The 24,349-nt window shown below is 41.0% G+C and overlaps 1 protein-coding gene across 1 annotated transcript in view; it reads right to left on the minus strand.

The window, feature by feature from the left end:
• LOC128528823 (von Willebrand factor A domain-containing protein 7-like) overlaps window positions 1-24,349 on the minus strand; it is a 48,611-nt gene that overhangs the window by 23,389 nt on the left and 873 nt on the right. Inside the window, exons 4-7 of the mRNA XM_053501972.1 lie at window positions 22,751-22,864; window positions 22,473-22,653; window positions 22,037-22,206; window positions 9,392-9,504 (exon numbers count right to left, since the gene is read on the minus strand). Coding sequence (XP_053357947.1) covers window positions 9,392-9,504; window positions 22,037-22,206; window positions 22,473-22,653; window positions 22,751-22,864 — 578 coding nt within the window. The remainder of the gene's footprint in view (window positions 1-9,391; window positions 9,505-22,036; window positions 22,207-22,472; window positions 22,654-22,750; window positions 22,865-24,349) is intronic.

Consider the following 24,349-nt stretch of genomic DNA (forward strand, 5'->3'; position numbering starts at 1 on the left):
AAAAATAAAACTTTGTGCATTAATAAAATAAAGAAAACAAACTGGGTGCGCTGTCTGTTGCTTTGGTTTTCGTGAACTGCAGGGAGAAACATGTCATTAAAATGAACTGAAACTCAGCAAATACTCCACAGAGAGACACAAAATACATATCTATAGAAAGCTTGAATTGTCTTCTTTTACATTTACCAATTCAACTCGAAAATAAATAATCATTTTTTATGCTTTTTTTGTTTCATTACAGCTGATGTGATCCAGCCTCCCTGTGCGCACGGGAAGGCGGGATCACATTAGCTGTAATGAGCCGATACAGGAGAATCTGTACCACTCCTTACTTTCATACAGATTACATAAAAACAGATTATTTGCTTTCTATAGATATGTATTTTGTGTCTCTCTGTGGAGTCTTTGCTGAGTTTCAGTTCATTTTAATGACGTGTTTCTCCCTGCAGTTCACACAGACCAAAGCGACAGACAGCGCACCCAGTTTGTTTTCTTTATTTTATTAATGCACAAAGTTTTATTTTTAACATGTGTGCATACAAAAAAAAGTAGACACTTTACAGATTTTATTAATATATGGATCTTGTCTGTACGATTAAAACTGAAAGTGTAATTTAAGTTCTTAGTGGCGTCATCAGGGGAAAACGTCTTAAAACGCATATATGCGTGCGCGGACCTCAGAGGGTTAATTGAGGCAAGTGAGGCCTGCAGTTCTTTATATGTTGTCCTGGGGTCTTTTGTGGCCTCTTGGATGAGTTGTCTCTGCGCTCTTGGAGTAATTTTGGTCGGCCGGCCACTCCTGGGAAGGTTCACCACTGTTCCATGTTTTTGCCATTTGTGGATAATGGCTCTCACTGTGGTTTGCTGGAGTCCCAAAGCTTTAGAAATGGCTTTATAACCTTTACCAGACTGATAGATCTCAATTACTTTTGTTCTCATTTGTTCCTGAATTTCTTTGGATCTTGGCATGAGGTCTAGCTTTTGAGGTGCTTTAGGTCTACTTCTCTGTGTCAGGTAGCTCCTATTTAAGTGATTTCTTGATTAAAACAGGTGTGGCAGTAATCAGGCCTGGGGGTGACTACAGAAATTAAACTCAGGTGTGATAAACCACAGTTAAGTTATTTTTTTAACAAGGAGGGCAATCACTTTTTCACACAGGGCCATGTAGGTTTGGATTTTTTTCCCCCTAAATAATAAAAACCATCATTTAAAAACTGCATTTTGTGTTCAATTATGTTATCTTTGACTAATAGTTAACGGTTTTTGATGAGCAAAAACATTTAAGTGTGACAAACATGCAAAAGAATAAGAAATCAGGAAGGGGGCAAATAGTTTTTCACACCACTGTATATATATATATATATATATATATATATATATATATATATATATATATATATTCCTTTTTTTTTTTTTGGTAATAGTAGCATGGATTAATGGGCGGAGCACTGTCCCACTTTGAGCTAGTAGTCACTTAGACCAACAAGCTGAGGTTAGCCATTACTATGAAGTTTAAAAGTAAACATGAAATCTTTATTCACTTTTGTGTTTAAAGGTCTGTTAGCTTTTATGAAAGGGCATTATTTTACCCATACTGCAAATATTGGTAAGTCCCAGAATGCACAAATAAAAACATTATATGGATAAATTTTGAAATGGAATTGATACAATAGAATTGGCATGAATTTAGCTCATGTCAGTGTAATCTAAATATCCTAAAATAAACTCCCTTAAAATGACAGAGCACTGAAAATTAGTAGGTAAACTATCTGCTAATATCAGAGAATAATTTCAATTATCCTGCGAAATTGAATTATGTTCATGGGTTTATTGTATTATCAGTAGTGAGCACTTACAAAGCAACAGAATGCAGTTATTTTAAAGGTGTGTGTGGGGTGGTGTTTCTTTCTATACATACTGTAATTAAGATTTGCTAAGAACTTGAGCCAGTCCAATTTTTGTTTTTACTTTTTTTTTTTAAGATCAGTAATGAGTTTCTGAAAATTACAACTGCTCCACTTTAAGCAAGATTGCAGGTTTCCTTGGACAAGAAACACTACAAACTAATTGAGATCATCAGAAACAAGGGAGGAATTGTCAGAGAGAAGACCAGAGATATAATCTTCATCTTCAAGTTCTTGATCTGGTATGTACTTGCTTAAAAAAGCAGAATTAGCTTGGTGTCAAATGTAATATTGTGAATGAACGCCACAGGCGCTGAGCAAGGCATCCAAATCAAGTTGGCTGTGACACACTAAATTAAAACATAACTATCAAAATAAAACATTTTAGTTTAACTTGTTCACAGGTGTATGCTGTCTGAATACAGGATTGCAATGTCTGCCATGTTCATTTTATTACGCTTCACAAGCCTAACATAATACTATGTTTGTTTTTACATGCCTAGAGCCTGGAGGTGAATGTAATGTATGAAGAGAGTATCTCCTGAAATGTCTTATGGTGTATTTAGTGGAAGATGTGGACCAACTGATTGGTAAGCATTTGTTCATGAAGCATTTCAACCTTAGGACTGAAAAATGTTACGAGGTCAGTGGCATTATCAGCTGCAGCACAACCTTTACACAGGGCCATTATTTTTTTAAATCATAGTATGTATTTACATTAGTTACATACATGCTCCTTAAACTTGTGGAAAAACTTCACAGAAGAGTTGAAGCTGTTATAGCTGCAAATGTCCAACATCAATATCATATGAAACGCTATAATCCACCACGCTCCTTAAGATCACAAAACTCCGGACTTCTTGTAATTCCCAGAATTTCAAAATCTACAAAAGGGGGTAGGGCCTTTTCATATTTAGCTCCAAAACTTTGGAATAGCCTTCCAGACAGTGTTCGGGGCTCAGACACAGTTTCCCAGTTTAAAAGTAGACTCAAGACGCATCTCTTTAATCTGGCATACGCGTGACTCATCCCATAACCTCATACTCCAGTACATCTATCCTGAATGGCAACTACGCTAATTCTCTCCATCTGTTCTGTACTTTTCTACCCATCCCGAGGCATCTGGAGATTGTACCAGCTTCAGTAGACAAAGGCCAACCCTGCGAGGATCCTGAGGCATCCAGAGAAGGACCAGCTCCAGCTGAATTCTACCATATTATGGTTGGAGCTACACATCCTGCTCCTGTGCTCCCAGTGATGGATGCATCCACTGACTCATCCCTATGTTGAACTGGACTTCATGTTAATTTAAAGAATTTCTGTTATATTGTACTGTACTTTCAGCTGCATAACACACATGGTGTTATATCATCTCTATCTGTTATCACCCAAATGAGGATGGGTTCCCTGTTGAGTCTGGTTCCTCTCAAGGTTTCTTCCTATTACCATCTCAGGGAGTTTTTCCTTGCCACTGTCGCTGTCACCCTTGGCTTGCTCATCAGAGAAATTTAATTCATTTATCTCGTTATTATCTAGACACATTTTTCTCACACATACACAAATTATTATTATTATTATTATTATTATTATTTATTTATTTTTTTTGTGAATTTCTTTCATCTTTGTGAAGCTGCTTTGAGACAATGACCATTGTTAAAAGCGCTATATAAATAAAATTGAATTGAATTGAATTGAATATTAAACCCTATGGATTAAGAAATGGTTGTTACTTAAGTTCATATGCATGTGAAGGCAGGCGAGCCAATACTTTTGGCAATATAATGTAATATATAATGTTTGTGTATATGTATGTCAGTTGTTTTGGCCTATTCATTGACATAATTAAATTTAACTTAATGCACCATAATCCTAGGTGTTTTTTTGCACTCATAGGGAGCATTAAGTGATTTTTACATGCATACTGTACATCAGACACTGTTTTGCCAAGTAGAGCAACTTGTCTAACAAATGTGCTTTCTTTTATTAGGTTGTTTAGAAAGATGGAGCTTCATCTTTCTGAACAACCTAATAAAAGAAAACACATTTTTTAGACAAGGCAGAACTTGAGAGGTGCACGATGGCCCTGTTTGTCATCAGGGAGGAAGAGGACTGTCTTCAGCCACCACAGAAAATTGGGATTGTGACTTATTGAGTTTCCATCAGTCGCACATGAATGTTCCATGTTTGGCCTTATCTATACGTTAAACTTGAGCTATCCTGGTGAGCTCAAACACACATTTGTGGCCCGGCAGAAAATATTTAGGGAAGGTATTCTATATTGACATTAAAATATTGGTCACTTTATTTGTCAAACAATTGTCAGATTTTCACATGGTTAGCAAATAGGTTTATACAGTTCTTAAGCTTAAGTTATTAAAAATGCATTGTTTTATTGATTTTATTTTTGTTTTTTTTGTCTTTTATTGGAGAAATAATTTAATAGTACAACATGGTATGGTTTCAAAGATGGTAATAAATGTTTTTGGAGGAGAACTTGTTTGTTCATTGTCTTCATTTATAAATGTAACTCTACTCTTAATAAATTAACTTTTTTGGCTTGGAGATAAGTAATTTTTTATTTTAGAAAAAGACTATATATTGATTTTTACATATAATTCATACAAAACTACTATAATTTATTCTTATTAGTTTATACTACATGAATGTAATTTGTTTCTTTCAAGGTAAAAACTAAACTTAAATATAATGTTAAATTTTAGGTTTTTCTAAAGTGAGATAATCAAGTTGTTACAAAGTCAAATTAGTTTTACTGGCCTAAGGCATTGTAATAACTTTTGTATTTGATTTGGATGGATGGATTTGTTTTTGTTTTTTTTTTGCTTTGGGGACTCTTAAAACTTATATCTATATTTAATTAAAATTAAACCTTAAATAAAATTATAACATTTGAGAAAAAGTAAAAAAAAAAAAAAAATACTTGTAACAAATTTTTAAAAGTTGATCCAAAGTATCTTTTTTTCATTTAAATTATAAATGCCTTAAATCTTTATTTGACGCAAAAAAAAAGAGTTAATTTGCTAAAACATTGAAAAGTGGTTTATATCAATTTTATAATTTCAGTTTAGATTTAGCAGAATATTTACATTAAGTAATATAGCCAACTCATTTATTTTGATTTAGAACAACTTTAAATATTTGGTTTAATTCACCTTTAGAAATTAGTTTACATGAACATAAAAATTTTAAGTTACAGTAAATGGTTAATTTACATTACATCAATGCAATTTAGTGCACTTGATGACACAGACTGGAACATGTTCAAAAACAGTTCTGATGACATCAGCGTGTTTACGGAAGCAGTTGTGGGATTCATCGGAAAACTAGCGGATGATACCATGGAAAAAAACGACTATCAGAACGTTTCCCAACCAGAAGTCATGGGTGGATAAAACCATAAATGACGCTCTGAGTTCTTGCACCGCCGCCTACAACGTGGGACTTACGTCAGGGGACTTCGCCCTATGTTCCTTTGTTTTTTAAGTTAATTTTCAGTAACTTTAAACCGGCAAATTTATCACAATTGAGTGCATTAAGAACGACAAAAATAGTCTTATTTCTATTGGTGTATAATGTACTCACAATTCAACGTTTTTAACTTCGGATCTGAGCTGGCCGAGTGAGATCTTGAGGGAGAACAAAGAAGGCGACCCAAAGCGGTGGTCCCGAGGGAAACGAGCAGGCGTCAGGAACAGGCTGAGAGCCCATGCACACCGCACACCTCTGCCTAGCATCCTGCTCGCCAACATCCAGTCACTGGAGAACAAACTCAATGACCTCAGGGCCAGGGTAAAGTTACAGAAAGACATTTGGGACTGCAATGTCCTCTGCTTCACCGAGACATGGCTGAACCAAGCTTTGCCGGACCACACCATCCAGCCGGCCGAGTTCTTCTCAATTCACTGCATGGACAGGACACGGGACTCGAGGAAGTCAAGGGGAGGCAGTGTGTGCTTAATGGTAAACAACAGCTGGTCCAGCAGCGCGAGCATTGTTCCTTTTACATGCTCCTGCACTTCCAACCTGGAATTACTGACCATCAAATGTCGTCCTTTTCATCTGTCATAACCAGTGCCGTTTATATTTTACCACAAGCAGACACGGACACTGCCTCATGCGAGCTGCATGAGGCACTCGCACAGCACCGGACACTGTGCTTATTGTGGCAGGGGATTTCAACAACGCCAACCTCAAACGCGCAGCGCAGAACATTTATCAACACATCATCTGCCTTGTTTATGGAAGCGGTTGTGGGATTCATCGGGAAACTAACGGATGCTACTGTGGAAAAAACGACTATCAGAACATTTCCCAAACAGAAGCTGTGGGTGGATAAAACCATCTGCGACACTCTGAGTTCTCGCACCACCGCCTACAACGTGGGAGTCACATCTCCAACAGAGTGACTCTAGGAGCCTGTGGCATGGACTAAGGACAATAACGAACTACAAAGCACCGACATCCGGTATGAGGAATGCGGCATGACTCTGGCAGACGAGCTAAATACCTCCTATGCTCGCTTCGAGGCTGCAGCTAAAGACACTATCTGCAGCAATATGCTAATGCTAGCAGCAATAACAGCAGCAAACAGGAAGACACTGCCAGTACCGGAAACGTGTTCATCATCTCTGAGCACGTGAGGGAAGCCTTCAGGAGAGTGGACACTAAAAAAGCAGCAGGACCAGATGGCATCTCAGGTTGAGTCCTTGAAGCCTGCGCAGACCAGCTAGCAACTGTGTTCACAGAGATATTTATCCTCTATTCATCTCAGTTGGTGATCCCCACATGATTTATGGAGTCCATCATTGTTCCTGTTCCAAAGAAACCTCATCTGGCTTCCCTCAATAATTATCATCCTGTAGCCCTCATCTCAGTAGTGATGAAGTACTTTGAGCGGCTGGTCAGAGACTTCATCATCTCTTAACTACCGGACACACTCGATCCACTACAATTCGCTTACTATCCAAACCGTTCTACAGATGATGCCATTTCTCACCTCCATCTGCCATCACTTACTCACCTGGACACAAGAAGGGGGAATTATGTTAAAATGCTCTTTATTGACTACAGCTCAGCATTTAATACCATAATTCCCTCCACACTCACCACCAAGCTGGAGCACCTGGGACTCATCTCTGTGCCAGTGAATCTCTAATTTCCTAATTGGCGGACCACAGGCAGTAAGTATGGGTGGACATGTCTCAGCCTCCCTCACTCTCAGGACTCAGGGTTGTGTTCTGAGCCCCCTGCTGTACTCTTTGTACAAGCATGACTGTGTGGCCACTACCAGCTCCACCACCATTATCAAATTGATGACACCGTTGTGGTGAGCCTGATCTCTGACATCGATGAGATGGCCTACCTGGGGAAGATTGGAAACCTGGAGAACTTGTGCCAGAGGAACAATCTCCTTCTAAACATCAGCAAAACTAAAGGAGATGATAGTGGACTTCAGCACTAAGCAGGAGAGGAACTACAAGACCCCCGTCATCAACGAGAGCCCAGTGGAGAGAGTGAACGGCTTCAGATACCTTGGTGTTACATCACGCAGGACCTGTCATGGTCCTGTCACATCAACACCGTGGTGAAAAAGGCCCTACCACCTCAGGCGCTTGAGAGACTTTAGACTGCCCTCCAAGGTGCTCAGGAACTTTTACTCCTGCATCATAGAGAACATCCTGACGGGAAACAACACAACCTGGTTTGGGAACAGCACCATGCAGGACAGAGGGTGGTGCGTTTAGCTGAGCGCATCATCTGCATCAAGCTCCCTGACCTGCACTCAATCTACAGCAAGCGGTGCTGGACCAAATCCAGGAAGATCGTGAAGGACCTAAGCCACCCCAGGAATGGACTGGTAGGTCTCTCTGTTGCGGTCAGGAAAGAGCTTCCGCTTCCTGAAGGCCAATACACAGAGACTAAGGGGAAGCTTCTTCCTGCAGGCAATACAGTCTCTCAACCAGATCTATGCACAGGACTAATCATCTCTGCGTTTTTACACATCGCACAGAAAATGTTGGACACTTATGGACAGCATTCATCTGTTCACTCATGCACAGATGCACATACCCCGGTACGCTGTAGACCGGACACTCATAAACATTGCACATTTGCACATACATGCACATTTGCATACTTTCTGGACATTTCCATTTCTGGACATTGCACATTTGCGCATACACATTTGCGCATACATGCACATATAAGCGTCATTTTTGGACATTTCTATTTATTTCCATTTTTATTTTCACTTAAACTGATATTTTGTCTTTTGTACATATAGGTTTTTATTTTTCTTATATATTTCTCTTTGATATATTTTTAGATTTTTTAAATATTTTATTCTATTTTCTTATAGTTTAAACTATTTATTTCTTATTTCTTGGTAATTGTTTAAAAAATTTTAAGTTCAGGTGCGGTCGTATAAGCATTTCACTGCATATCGTACCGTGTATGACTGTGTATGTGACAAATAAAATTTTAATTTAAATTCAAATTTTGCACGCTTCGCCTCTCTGATGGCCCAGAAAAGGTTGGCCCTTACTGTTCTTAGGGCCACCTTGTCCTGCGCTCTGAAGGCAGAGTCTCTGATCTTCAGAAGTGCATGCACCTCCGCAGTAAATATAAGGTTTGCATCTAACAGTCACAAACTTTACCATAAGCACATAAGCAATATCTATAAATGAGTAGTTTAAAGTTTTTGCACCATTTCGTCTTGATGTAAACACACAAGCCACCGCAGCGAGTCTTACCGCACAGAGCTGCATTTCTTTTGGCGCGAAACGAGGCTAGCCCGTCTAGTTAAATGGCGGCATTCTGTACTCTGCCACTGAACCATGTCTATGTGATATGAAAATGAAAATAAAGACACAGCAGGCTGCTGGAGTCAGATGTAGTCCAGTTTATTTTCCAGGGAGCAGACGTTGGATAGGATGATGGATGGGAGAGCCAGCCAGCTAGGTTTTTTTTTTAGCCTAACAGACTCCTGCCAGCTTGCCGTGCTTCCACCTACTTGTGCACTGATTTCGATGTCCCCTCCTCCGGCCACCTTCATCAGGCAACACAGAGGCCTCAAGGCCTGGTTCACGCAGCAAGCTGAGGTCGCATAGCTTTTCCCGCAGCTCATTGTGGATGTCATTAACTGGGTTATTTATTTACTAAAGTGTCTGGTGGTGGTATATACGAACACCAGTTGCACGGATGTCCACATACAGTGTGAAACAAACGCGCTACAACACAAATGTAAACAAAGTAGTGGCCGCGGTGTGCTACTGCCACGCCGCCATCTTGGATATTTTAAAATCATCTTGTAGAAACTTTTTAAAAACTTTTACTTTTTTGGGGGGGATTAGTTGTCTTTTGTGACGAATATATAATAGGACAAACAAGAGAATTACTGCCTTATATCAACAAAATAATGTTTTAAAAACATCCAACAACAACTAATTGTTAATCGTAATTTAGCATACCTGGAGTCCTGAGAGACACATTTCAGGAGCATCTCCTCCACCAACAGCTTTAAGTGCATTGATTTGCTGTTTAAACACATTAGGATCTGCTGTTCTTATTAAGGGCCCATAATCTGAAAAAAGGTAAGCAAACAGACAAACAATGAATTAATCCATTCATTTATTTATTCATTCATAGTTTCTTAGGATGTTATGCTATTTTTTAGCCATTTTAGCTGTGTAATAGGCTATTTGCTATTTTAGTTTACATTTCATATCTATTGATTATATTGTATTTATTATAAATGGTTCACAGCATGTTAAAATGTCAAACAAACAACCATATACAGTGAAACTTTGAACTATGAGCATAACTCGTTCTGTAAGCGTGCTCATAAATCATAGTGAATTTCCCCATAAGAAATAATAAAAACTCAGATTATTCATTGTACAACCACAGGGAATAAATACGGTGGGGGAAATAAGTATCTGATCCCCTACAGATTTTCTAAGTTTGCCCACTTACAAAAAAATTAAGTGTCTATAATTTTTTATCATAGGTTTATGGTAAAGGATTGAGACAGAATATCCACCAAAAATCCAGAAAAAGCACATGATACAAATGGTATGAATTAAGTTGCATTTCAATGAGGGAGATGAGTATTTGATCCCCTATCAACCAACAATAATTCTGCCTCTCACAGACTGGTTATGTGCTCTTGTGGTACACATATTAATTTAAGAAGGTGCTCCTAACAACAATGTGGTATGTGTATAAAAGCCACCTGTCCACAAAATATCTTCCATTCAAACCTCACCACCATCGGCAAGACCAAAGAGCTGTCAAAGCAAGTCAGGAACAAGGTTTTGGACCTGCTCAAGTCTGGAATGGGCTACAAGACCATCAGCTAGAAGTTTGGTGAGAAGGAGACATCTGCTGGAGTGATTATTTACAAATGGAAGAAATACAAAGTAACCATTAATGGCCCTATATGCAAGATTTCACCTCATGGAGTAAGAATAATCATGAGAAAAATGAGGGACCAGCCCAGGACTACACGGGAGGAGCTTGTGAATTATTTCAAGGTAGCTGGGAGCACAGTCACCAAACAAACCATTGGTAACACAATACGCCTGCATGGATTAAAATCCTTCAGTGCAGCAAGGCTTCCCCTCCTCAAGAAGACACACGTACAGACCTGTCTGAGGTTTGCCAACGAACAGAGAAAGATTGGGATAAACTGCTGTGGTCAGATGAGACCAAAATTGATCTCTTTGTCATCAACTCGACTTGCTGTTTTCGGAGGAAGAAAAATGCTGACCATGACACTAAGAACACCACAGTCCCTACCGTCAAGCACAGAGGTGGAACATTATGCTTTGGGGCTGTTGCTTTGCTAAAGGTACAGGTTCACTTTGATGCACTGAGGGGCCAATGGATGAGGCCATGTGTTGTAAAATTGTGGATAAGAACCTCCTGAAGATGGGTTGTGGATGGGTCTTCCAGCATGAAAATGACCCCAAACATACTGCCAAGGCAAATAAGGAGTGGCTAATGAATAAGCACATTAAGGTCATGGAGTGGTCTATAGCCAGTCTTCAGGCCTTAATCCAATAGAAAAGTCACGGAGAAAGCTGTAACTTTGAGTTGCCAAGCAGCAGACAAGAAACCTTAAACATTTTGAAAAAATCTGTAAAGAATAGTAAATCAAAATGCATCCCAAGATGTGTGCAAATCTGGTAAACAACGACATGAAACGTCTTCCCACTGTGCTTTCCATCAAGGGTTTCTCTACCAAGTACTAAGTCATGTTTTGCTTAGGGACCAAATACCTATTTCCCTCATTGAAATGCAACTTAATTCATAACATTTGAAACGTGCTTTTTGGGGGGGGATTTTTGGTTGATGTTCTGTCTCAATCCTTTACAAGTGAGCAAACTTAGAAAATCTGTAGGGGATCAAATACTTATTTCCCCCACTGTACATAAAAATAATTAATACAAAATATAAAGTATGTGTTTGTGCGTGCAAGCGCTGTGTATTCAATTAAATTCAATTTAATTTAACAATAGTTATTGTCTCATAGCAGCTTTACAAAAATGCAACAAAAAAAAAAATTAAAAGAAAATTCATGGAAGCATGTGTGTGTGAGAAAAATGTGTCTAGATAATAATGAGATTGTCTCTGATGAGCAAGCCAAGGGTGAAGGTGACAGTGACAAGAAAAAAACCCTGAGATGGCAATAGGAAGAAACCTTGAGAGGAACCAGACTTAACAGGAAACCCATCCTCATTTAAGTAATAACGGTTAGAAATTATATAACATCATGTGTGTTATGCAACTGAAAATTCAATATAACAGAAGTTATTTAAATTAACATGAAGTCCAGTTCAGCACAGGGATGAGTCAGTAGGTACAGAGGGCAGATGGGGTCTGGATTACTGGGAGCACAGGAGCAGCATGTGTAGCTCCAAACCATCATGAAGCAGAATCCAGCTGGAGCTGGTCCTTCTCTGAATGCCTCAGGATCCTTGCAGGGTTGGCCTTTGTCTACTGAAGCTGGTACAATCTCCAGATGCCTTGGGATAGGTAGAAAAATAAAGAACAGGTGGAAAGATTTAGCGTAGTTGCTATTTAGGATGGATGTACTGAAGTAAGAGGTTATGGAATGAATTATGTGTATGCCAGATTAAAGAGATGCATCTTGAGTCTACTTTTAAGACTGGGAAACTATGTCTGAGCCCCAAACATTGTCTAGAAGGCTATTCCAAAGCCTTGGAGCTAAATATGAAAACGCCCTATACCCCCTTTTGTAAATTTTGATATTCTGGGAACTACCAGAAGTCAAGTTTTGTGATCGTAAGGAATGTGGTAAATTGTAGCGTATCAGAAAACTGGCTAGATATGTGGGAGCCAAACTATTTAAAGCCTTGTATGTAAGTGCAGGAATGATAATATTGGGGTTATATGATCATATTTTCTTGATCTAGTGAGAACCCTGGCGGCTTCATTTTGGACTAACTGCAGCTTGTTTATTGAGGATGCAGGACAACCACCTCGTAATGCCTCGTAAGTACAATAATCCAGTCTGGAGGTCATGAATGCATGAACTAGCTTTTCTGCATCAGATACGGATAAGATGTTCCTAAGCTTGGCAATATTTCTAAGGTGGAAAAAGGCTGTTTTTGTTTTATTGGAGATATGATTTTTAAAGGACAAGTTACTGTCTAATATTATGTCCAGGTCTTTCACTGTCGAGCTGGTAGTAACAGTACATCCTTCTTAACGCAAGCTGAATTGTAAGAGCTGTTGTGTACTGGTTTTTGGGCCAATAAGTAATGTCTCTGTCTTATCTTAATTTAGTAAAAAAAAAGTTATCGGTCATCCAATCTTTTATATCCTGGACACACTCAGTTAGTTTAGACAAATTTGGTATTTCGTCTGGTTTTGTTGAGATATATAATTGGGTATCATCAGCATAACAATGGAAACTAATCCCATATCTTCTAATGATGCTACCCAAGGGAAGCATGTATATTAAATCAGCAGAGGTCCTAAAACTGACCCTTGTGGGACCTTATATTTCACTGGCATAACACCAGACAGTTCTCCATTTAGATCTACAAAATAGTATCGATCAGACAGGTATGATCTAAACCATTTTAATGCCTGTCCCTGAATACCTATGTGATTCTGTAAGCGATCTATGGGAATATTATGATCTACAGTATCGTGTCGAATGCAGCACTAAGATCAAGTAAGACTAGTATTGAGATGCAGCCTTGTTCTAAAGCTTAAAACAAGTCATATGCAATTTTAACTAGTACAGTTTATGTACTATGATGGGGCCTGAAACCTGACTGAAATTGAGAATATTGTTTTCCTGCATGAATGTACATATTTGAGCTGATACTACCTTTTCTAATATTTTTTATATAAATGTAAGGTTTAAAATCGGTCTGTAATTTGTTATTTTATTTGTGTCTATTGATTTTTTAAGAAGAGGCTCAATAACTGCCAACTTGAAAGGTTTAGGAACGTGATCTAGATATAATTAATAATTAATAATGTTTAGAAGCGGCTCCCCAACTGTATGCATCACTTCTTTTAAAAATCTGGTTGGGATTGGATCTAACAAGCACCTTGTTGATTTAACCGAGGTGATAAGTTTATACAGCTATTCCTGTCCTATACCTGTAAAGCACTGAAAATCTAAATGTGAAGCTTTAGACTGTACTGGATCATGAGATGCTATTAGAGGTTTAACTATCGATTTTTTCATTAAAGAAATCCATAAAGTCTTCACTTCTAAACCGTGATGGGATACTCTCTGCAGGCATCATAGGTCTTGTTAGGCGAGCCACTGTACTAAATAAGAACCTGGAATTGTTTTGGTTTATTGCTCAGATGCTCGGCCCTAGCAGCTTTTAGAGCCTGTCTATAGCTGCACATACTATCATATCACTGTGATATCATCACTTTAAGGTAAAATCTCTATAGTAGAGACATCTATACCATGGAATATAATCAAATCTAGCAGATGATTTAAGCGGTGGGTTGCTCCATTTATATTTCCTCCATTTATATTTGCTCTATTTATATTCCCAAAGGAATTTAGCAAATCCATAAATGTTAAAGTCTCTTACTATCAACACTTTGTCAGAGTTTATCAATAGGTCTGACAGCAGATGTCCAAACTCTCTAAGAAAATCAACATATCCCCGGGGGTCTGTATACGGCGGCCAGGGTAAAATATAGCAAGAGTTTATTATGTATATTAAATGTATATTTCACTGAGTGCAACATTAATGATAAGCACTTTAAATGAGTTAAACCTGGGTCTTGTTTTCTGAGTAACAGTCAGTACATCACTGTAGATACAGTAGTTGCGACACCAACACCATGACCAGTTTGACAGGCTTTGCTTATAGGAATATCCTGACGGAGTAGACTCATTCAGACCAATATATTCATTTGGTCTAAGCTATTTACTTACTTAAGTTTATCTTAAATCTATTTATCTAGATTTATGTAAAGTGTTTTTTGTTTAATTGTGATGATTACGGCTTACAACTTATGAAAACCAAAAATCCTTCATAAGATTTTTAATAAAAAAAATAAAAAAAAACTTGCCTGGGATGCGTGTGGTGACTGGGGATGGTTCCACTTTTCCATGAAGAGGTCCTGGCCTTGGCTGATGCTGACAGCTGTTCTTTGAGGACTCATGATTGCAGTCTCTTGATAGTTCAGGACTGGAGTTTTCTATAGTCTACCTGAGACTCCAATAACAAACTGAAATCCATATTAACTTTAACACGTCTTCTGTTATACTGAATTTCCAGTCGTTGCAGATCTGCAGATCAATCCCTGCTATCTGGGTTCCCTGTTGAGTCTGGTTCCTCTTAAGGTTTTTTCCTACTGCCATTTCAGGAAGTTTTTCCTTGCCACTGTCTTATCATTTTGAAATATCAATATTTAAATAAAATTGAATGGAATTGAATTAAGATTCACTGTTTGGTTAGTAAAGACCGTTAGAATACCAATAAACATTTAGTATTACTTATATTGACTGATGCAATCTTATTTATGTAATTATCTTTTTAAAAAAAATAAAAGAGTAAAAGTCTTTCAATTCTTTTACTTGGGATTTTCTTCCATGATTTCTTGCAAAAGGCTTCTAGTTTTGTAATATTCTTTGGTCGTCTTGCATGCACAGCTCTTTTAAGATCTACCCACAAATTTATAATGTTTAAATCAGGAGACTGTGAGGGCCATTTCAAAACCTTCACTTGCATCTCTGGAAGTATTCCATAGTGGATTTCGAGTTATGTTTAGGATCGTTGTCCTGTTGTAAAAGCCATCCTCCTTTTAGCTTCAGTTTTTTTTTTTTTACAGATGGTGTGGTGTTTGCTTCTTAAATGTGCTGGTATTTATTGGAACCCATTCTTTTTTCCAACCCCAAAGCATGATAGATTCAACCCCATGCTTAATAGTTGGCCAGGTGTTCTTTTCATGAAATGCTGCTCCTTTTATCAGTCCACAGCACTTGTTTCCAAAATGCATTAGGGTTCTGTAGATGTTCTGTTGCATACTTCTGACGTTGGATTCTATGATGGGGTAAGGTTTTCTTTTGCTGACTCTTCTATGAAGGTCTTGTTTGTGCAAGCATCGCTGCACAGTGGAATGGTGCACCACCACTCCTGAGTCTAAATCATTCTGCAGGTTTTTTGCAGTCAAATGGGGGTTTTGATTTATTTTTCTGACCAGCATACGAGCAGTTCTCTCTGAGAGTTTTCTTGGTCTTCTAGGTTTCATCTTGATTTCCACAGTTCCCCTGAACTTCCATCTCTTAATTACATTTTTCACTGTGGTAACTGCAAGCTGACAACGCTTTGCTATCTTTTTGTAGCCTTTTCCTGCATTGTGGGCATCAATAACTTTCATTTTCTTATACACCTGCTCAGAGGAACCCATTGTTGTTGAGTGTCCGCAAGTGTGTGCACAAGGTTTGAAGGGTCAAAGTATTTTAAATTAAAATTGGCATTTACTAAAGACAGCTGTTGCCATGCATTAGATTTAATGAGCTGACTAATGTCTGAAACCTTATAAAAAGAACCTGAGACTCTGGAACTCTGAGAGTGCCCAAACTTTTGCACAGTACCATGATAATGTTTTTATTTTTGTTTAATTTATGGCATAAAAGTAACTATGCATCAATGTTTGCTAATAATAGTGTGCATTTTTCCATTTTTAAGAGAGACTGTGTTAACATCTTGTCATGATTTATGCCCGGTCTGCCTTGTGCTCCCTTTTTCCCACGCTGTCACTTTGTCCATGTGCTCATGTTTACCTTAGTCTGTCTGTGTCCTTTCCCACGCCCCTGTTTCCGCCCCGTCTGCACACCTGTCTCTAATCCCCGTCTGATTACTCCAGCATTTAAGCACGCGCTGCGCGCTGCTTAAATCGCTGGATTATCTTGTGTATTTTGCCTCGATTCTCTCGCGTTATTTTTGTTCCTGCTTTCACGTTGCCAAGTCTGCTTTGTTTCTCGTTTTTGCTTTCGGTTTCTCGTCTCGGTTTTGTTTGCCTCGCTCTTTGATCTCCCGGTTTTGACCTCGCGCTTCCTTGCTTTGACCACGGCTTTTGTCTCTCGTTTTTTGGTTGTCGCTTCGCTGATTGATTTTCCGGTTACCGATTAAACACCTCCCCTTCTGACTACTGCTCTCGTTTTACGATTTGACTTAAACGCTGCGCTGATTTATCTCCCGGTATTGACCTCCGATTCCGCTTTCCGACCTCGTTCTTGTGTTCACGTTGCTGCCACTCATCTGCGCCTGGATTCACCTCGTTCCGCTCTGCACCGTGACAGAATAATCCAGCCACGAAATGAATCCAGCAGATATCGACCGCCTGAAATCAGCGCTGGGGAGTCAAGGTGCACTTCTCGGAGCTCACCAGCAGGAGCTGCTCAACACCAAGCAAACCCTCACTGATGTCATGAATCAGCTCCAACGGCTCCATCTCTCTCCGGCACAAAATGGGGGTCTCTGCACGCAACGGGAGCCACGACTTCCCGCGCCCCCCACGTATAAAGGAGATCCAGGCACCTGTCGCTCCTTCCTCTCTCAGTGCACGCTGATATTTGAACTTCAGTCATCCACATTTCTCACTGAACGCTCCAAGGTCGCCTACGTGATAACTCTCCTCTCAGGACGGGCTAGGGAGTGGAGCACTGCACTCTGGGATGCTCATGACCCCTGCTGCTCCAACTACGAGCACTTCGCTAAGGAGATGAAGAGGGTGTTTGATCGCTCGTGTCACGGCAGGGAGGCAGGTCACAAACTGTTAACACTCCACCAAGGTTCACGTTCAGCCTATGACTACGCCATAGAGTTCCAGACCCTAGCTCTCTCCAGCGGGTGGAATAGTCGGGCCCTAAGTGACGCCTTCTTTGAAGGTCTAACTGAGACGCTCCAGGATACCTTGATCTCCCAAGAACTTCCCTCGTCGCTCCAAGATCTCATGGATCTAGCCGGCCGAGTAGATTCGCACCTCCGCCTTCGAAAGCCAACTGGACTCTCGCCTCCTAAAGACCTCCCGCGACCTCACTCCCCTCAAACTGATCCTCAGGAGAGACCCATGCGACTGGACGGGACCCGCGTCTCCCCTGAAGAACGACGACGACGCAGAGTAGATGGTGCCTGCTTCTACTGTGGGAGATCTTGTCATCAGCTCAGGAACTGTCCTGTAAAAAGGGAGCGTCTTCTTGTACAGCTGGGAGGATTGGAGGGTGTGACACCAGAAAGATTCTCAAATCAACGCCGCCTGTTTCCAGTCTTCCTCATCCACGAGCAACGGACCCATCTGGTGCAGGCACTGATTGATTCAGGTTCAGATCGCAACCTGATCAATGCGACTTCTGCCAAGACCCTAGGAATCCCCGCTCTACCCTTGGAGACCCATCTCAAAGTTCAGGCGCTCGACGGTAGCCCGCTCCCACCTATCACGCACAGAACGCCCCTCATCGGGCTAAGGGTCTCAGGCAACCATTTTGAACAGACTTCATTACTTATCATGGAGGGATCACATGCTACTGTTGTCCTGGGCCTGCCCTGGCTAACCCGTCACAATCCTCAACTCGATTGGGTCAGAAACACAATCATAGCTTGGAGCCCGTCATGCGCCACTACCTGCCTGCGAGCTGCAGCCACGTCTTGCCTCAGTCCTGCATCTGTGAAGTACCCGCTGGATCTCACAGACGTCCCGCCAGAGTACCATGATCTCAAGGAGGTCTTCACTAAATCTCGTGCTGTCTCCCTGCCCCCCCACCGACCATATGACTGCGCTATCGACCTGCTCCCAGGCACCACGCCCCCCAAGGGCCGCCTATATTCTCTGTCACCCAGGGAACGTGAAGCTATGAACCATTACATCTCGGAGTCCCTCGCGGCAGGGATCATTCGCTCCTCCTCCTCCCCGGCGGGAGCCGGCTTCTTCTTCGTGGGCAAAAAAGATGGGTCCCTTCGTCCATGCATCGACTATAGGGGCCTGAACCAGATCACAGTAAAGCACCGCTATCCCCTTCCATTAATGACAACCGCCTTTGAACTTCTCCAGGAAGCAAAGATCTTTTCCAAACTGGACCTTCGCAACGCATACCACCTCGTCCGAATCCGAGAGTGTGACGAATGGAAGACCGCTTTTAATACTCCAACAGGACACTATGAGTACCTGGTGGTCCCGTTTGGCCTGACCAACGCCCCGGCCGTCTTTCAGGCTCTCATCAACGATGTCCTCAGAGATTTTCTGCATTTATTTGTATTTGTGTATTTAGATGACATTTTAATCTTCTCCCGAGACCAAGGGGAGCACCAACACCATGTTCGACGGGTGCTACAAAGACTGTTAGAAAACAATCTCTTCGTCAAAGCAGAAAAGTGCGAATTTCACACAACAACCACCACCTTCCTGGGATTTGTTATTGGCCCCTCAGGCATCGAAATGGAGCCTGCCAAGCTCCATGCAGTCACAAACTGGCCCACGCCCACCACAAGACAGGAACTTCAAAGATTCTTGGGTTTTGCCAACTTTTATCGTCGGTTCATCCGAGGCTACAGCTCCATCGCTGCCCCTTTAACGGCCCTGACTTCTCCCAAGATGTGTTTCCGTTGGGACATGACCTCTGAAAAAGCCTTCTCGGAACTCAAGAAACGCTTCACGTCTGCCCCAATCCTGACTATTCCAGATCCGTCACGCCAATTTGTTGTGGAAGTCGACGCCTCCAGCACAGGGGTAGGAGGTGTCCTTTCCCAGAGAGCTGCACATGACAACAAGCTACACCCGTGCTCTTTCTTCTCTCACCGCTTAACTCCTGCTGAGGTGAATTACGGCATCGGCGATTGAGAACTGCTGGCCATCAAGCTGGCCCTAGAAGAATGGAGACACTGGTTAGAGGGGACGGAGACCCCATTTTTGGTCTGGACCGACCACAAGAACCTCGAATATCTGCAGAACGCCAAGAGGCTAAACTCTCGCCAGGCTCGGTGGGCACTGTTCTTCGCCAGATTCAACTTCGTTCTCTCCTATCGTCCTGGGTCCAAGAATTCCAAGCCAGATGCACTCTCCAGGCAGTTTTCTCCTACTCACGACTCCGCTGCCAACGAAACCATTATTCCCCCGTCATGCTCGCTCGCAGCTGCTGAGCTTGATATCGAAACCAAGGTCCAGCAAGCCCTGTCTCATGAACCCGGGCCAAGTAACGTGCCTCCAAACCGCTTGTTTGTTCCACTTCCCCTACGTTCTCAAGTTCTGGAATGGGCACACAGCTCCAAGCTTTCCTGTCATCCTGGCTCAGCTCGAACTCTGTCTCTAATCCAACAACGTTTCTGGTGGTCCAAGGTCAAGGAAGACACCTCCAGCTTTGTGGCAGCATGTGACACCTGTGCTAGATGCAAGCACACCAACACCGCGCCGGCAGGCCTCCTCAGACCATTACCTATCCCATCTCGTCCATGGTCTAACATTGCCCTGGACTTTGTCACAGGGTTACCCTCCTCCAACGGCCACTCATGCATTATGACCGTGGTGGATCGGTTCTCTAAGGCCGCCCATTTCATTCCGCTACCCAAGCTTCCATCCGCCAAGGAAACCGCTGATCTCATGATAACGCACGTTTTCAGGCTGCACGGTCTCCCCAATGACATCGTCTCTGACCGTGGGCCCCAATTTACATCACAATTTTGGAAGGCGTTCTGTAGACTCTTTGGAGCCACCCCCAGTCTGTCCTCAGGCTTTCACCCCCAATCCAACGGACAGACGGAAAGAAAGAACCAGTCCCTTGAGGTAGCCTTAAGGTGCATGACCTCCCGAGATGTCGCCTCCTGGAGCAAGTTCCTGCCTTGGGTGGAATACGCCCACAACTCCCAAGTATCGTCATCTACTGGTTTGTCTCCCTTCCAGTGCTGCCTGGGCTATCAACCACCCTTATTCCCGTCTCAGGAGGAGGAGGTCAGTGTCCCATCAGCCCAAGCTTTTGTTAGGCGCTGCAGAAAGACCTGGCTGCAAGCGAGGAGAACACTGTTACGGGTCGGCAGAAGATATAAGACACAGGCTGACCGCAGACGCTCTCAGGCTCCCAAGTACAGGGTGGGGCAGAGAGTCATGCTCGCTGCCAGAGATATTCCCCTAAAGACCACCTGCCGCAAGCTTTCCCCTCGTTACCTCGGCCCCTTCACCATCACCAAGATAGTCAACCCCTGCGCTGTTAAACTCTTGCTCCCCTCAACCATGCGACGAATCAATCCTACGTTTCACGTGTCCCAGCTGCGCCGTCTCGCCTCATGTCCATTAAGTCCTCTCGCGTTATTTTTGTTCCTGCTTTCACGTTGCCAAGTCTGCTTTGTTTCTCGTTTTTGCTTTCGGTTTCTCGTCTCGGTTTTGTTTGCCTCGCTCTTTGATCTCCCGGTTTTGACCTCGCGCTTCCTTGCTTTGACCACGGCTTTTGTCTCTCGTTTTTTGGTTGTCGCTTCGCTGATTGATTTCCCGGTTACCGATTAAACGCCTCCCCTTCTGACTACTGCTCTCGTTTTACGATTTGACTTAAACGCTGCGCTGATTTATCTCCCGGTATTGACCTCCGATTCCGCTTTCCGACCTCGTTCTTGTGTTCACGTTGCTGCCACTCATCTGCGCCTGGATTCACCTCGTTCCGCTCTGCACCGTGACACATCTTTTCAATTTAAAAAAATCACTTAAATCTGTTATTTATCAAGGTGGTGCCTAAAGCTTTGCGTAAGACTGTATCTCTGTAAGAGAGGAATACCATTAGCAGAGCAACATCAAGAGATTGTAAGTAGATTGATGGGTAAAGCTAAAGATGTAGTTGGAGATACTATTTGTTTTAATTCAGCTTTCAACCCTGTTGTAAACCCAAAGACACCTTTTAAACAATATTTATGTGATGTTAACTACTTATATATGCCCTTGGCCGACTTATATGGTACTGTTCCATTAGCAGGAGAAGATCCTTTAGAGTACTGAGTGTGGTGGAAAAAGCAGTAGATCTTGCGGAAGGAAGCTTTGAAGAGACTCGGAAGTTGAATCAAGGATCCATGTCAAGAAGCGGCCATGATGTTTTTGAAGTACTGCGCTGACTACACTCTTGCTGCAGTATTCTATTTTAAAGCTCCAGAAGATTTAAGAACATCTTAAAGAACTGCAGAAAGAGCAGATGTCGACTAAGCTGAAGCAATATATCAGAAACTGACATGAAATCAGCAACTTCATGAAGCTGGACAGCAGAGGGAAGCATGAAGTGTATTATTATTATTATTATTATTATTATTATTATGTGCCTAACAGAATGAAATGTGTAGAATCAGAGCTACTATGACTGATAAAAAAACACTAACAACTTTTTAAGTTTGGTCTGCACAAGAATAATATGCTTATGTGAGCCATTATATGTGTACCAAAAAGAGGCGCACAATTATTATTATTATTATTATTATTATTATTATTATTATATTGACTTGACTTAGATGAAGATCAGATCACATTTCATGACAAATTAATGAAAAAAAACATGAAAGTCCAAAAGCTTTTTCTCGCCACTGTCAACAGAGCATGCTACTTAATATAAATATTTCTCCAGGAATTAAACTTACCAGGGTCATTAAATGGCACCAGGATGTATTCTGAAGGTTCAGCTGCTGTGCCTGTCCTACTGTCAATGATGGATGAAGTGGTGTTTCTGACCGTGGCAATGTCATTAGACATGCTTCCAGTAGTGTCAATAACAAAACACAGCACTGATGCCTGGCCGAGTCCCATCAGTCTAATGAATTAATTAAAATGACTTTCTATTAAGAGGTTGCAGAAGAGCTAAGTGCAAATAGGACTGTAAAATGTGTGATAAATCCTGACATTCTTAACACTATTATTGAGGAATCATTAAAGTATTGCTGTAAAAACAGTGAGAAATGTAAAGCCAGAAAACTACACAAACAGGCAAATGGCTATGGTAAATATACTTTAGGAAGCTAGGATAGGGGTGTTTTTTATTATATTATTGCTTAATCCCCTATACTAGTTATTAGATACCTAAGAAATTTAGAATCTCCAACTGTCGCTCGAATATCTTGCAGCAGTTCTTTGGTCGCAGCAGTGGCCACTGACGCTGCTGCTTCATGTAGATAACCATGACTGGATGTTGATTCATCCTTATTTATGCCACCTTGCCACCAACTTGATACATCAAATAGTCCTCCATGGCTGCACTTTCCTTAAGATAAAATAAAAAATTTAGGATTTCATTAGTTTTCTTTGTGGCTAAAAAAAAAAAAAGTACTTTAAACTTTGCCAACAATTTACCAATTAACCTTTTGGTTTGGAAAATCCAAAGTATCCAGATGTTAGTTTCTGCTGTGCAATGACCTCTTCCAGGATGTTTCCTGTGCAGACATCACTATTACAATTTCTGCATGTTTCTGAATCTGCAAAAACAGGTAAGAAATGTATGCATGTACTAGAAACAATTATAACTTATATAATTTTAATACAGCCTACATTATTTTCCATTGAATACAACCTACACTATTTTATATATATACTTGTCACATATATGATACATTACACTCACTCAGCATCATCTATACTGCTTTATTCTGTATTCAGGGTCACAGGGGCCTGGAGCCTATGCCAGGAGACTTGGGGCACGAGGCAGAGTACACCCTGGACAGGGTGCCAATTCATTACAGGGTACACACACATACACACTTACATGCTCTAGCCTAATCTTCATGCCTTTGGACTGTGGGAGAAAACTGGAGTACTAGAGGAAACCTACCTAGCATGGGGAGAACATGCAAACTCAATGCACACAGACCTGAGGCGGGAATCAAACCCGGAACCTGGAACTTCAAGGTTTTGTTTCTGTTTGAAATCCAGATAGTTTAACTTTAAGCTCATGGATAGCCATCTGACGGTGCTAAAGATTTGTATCAGGAAAAAAATAGTACAGGAAGTCCCAAACTTACGAACATCCGAATTATGAATTTCCAAAGTTATGAATGGACCACAGTTTGCATCTAACATTTGTAGATGCGAACGAATCGGTACTAGCTCCTGTGCATTGTAAGAAAAAAATAAACACTGCAGTGCACCAGATATTTACAACTATATACAATATATTCAGTGTGTCAATGTGAATGTATAAAATGTTTACATTTCGGTATATTGTAAGTATGTGTGTGATGAGTGAATGAGTCGGCCTCATCGGTTTCTATGACTCAATCCGGGAGCACAGTGATAGAAAATGTCTGTCCTGTAAAGCTGTATAAATCCTCAACAAAAGAGAGTCCCCCCTCCTCATCCTCCTTTTCTTCTGTCAGGGCTGATTCTTTTTAAAGGTAAAGTGCAGGTTCATTAGTTTTATTTTTTAAATTTATATTTTTTTATTCATTATTATATGAATATTTTTGTGTTGTGGAACGAATCATTGGAGTTTCCATAATTTTTTTTATGGAGAAATTCGCTCTGAGACAAAAATGAGTCCAGGATTCTCCTTGTGATTTAAAGGCACCATGCGATTAATTTTCTTAGGTTTAGTTATGGTTTTTGGCCACATGATGGCAGTGTTGGGAAAGGGAACAGATTTAGTCAAGTGGATTGGTATGCTTTATATTGTATATCTGTGTCAAATGAGTATAAGACTTTATAACGAACAAATCCGATTTACAAATGTGCTCCTGGAATAGAACTTGTTCATAAGTAGCGGACTTACTGTATAAACTCCTATGTAGCAGCTTTTTAAATCGTATTCAGTCAATCTAATTTGGAAAATAGTATTAGTAGTTCACAACCACTACTTCTGTCTGGCATCCACCCAGATAGCTTGAACTGCAACTAAAAATAAACCTAAAACTGACCATGCTGTATATTCATTCAACAGGAAAAAACATGTAAGGAGACCAACAAAA

This window comes from Clarias gariepinus, chromosome 8, assembly GCF_024256425.1.
Source record: "Clarias gariepinus isolate MV-2021 ecotype Netherlands chromosome 8, CGAR_prim_01v2, whole genome shotgun sequence".
In the NCBI taxonomy this organism is placed as follows: domain Eukaryota; kingdom Metazoa; phylum Chordata; class Actinopteri; order Siluriformes; family Clariidae; genus Clarias; species Clarias gariepinus.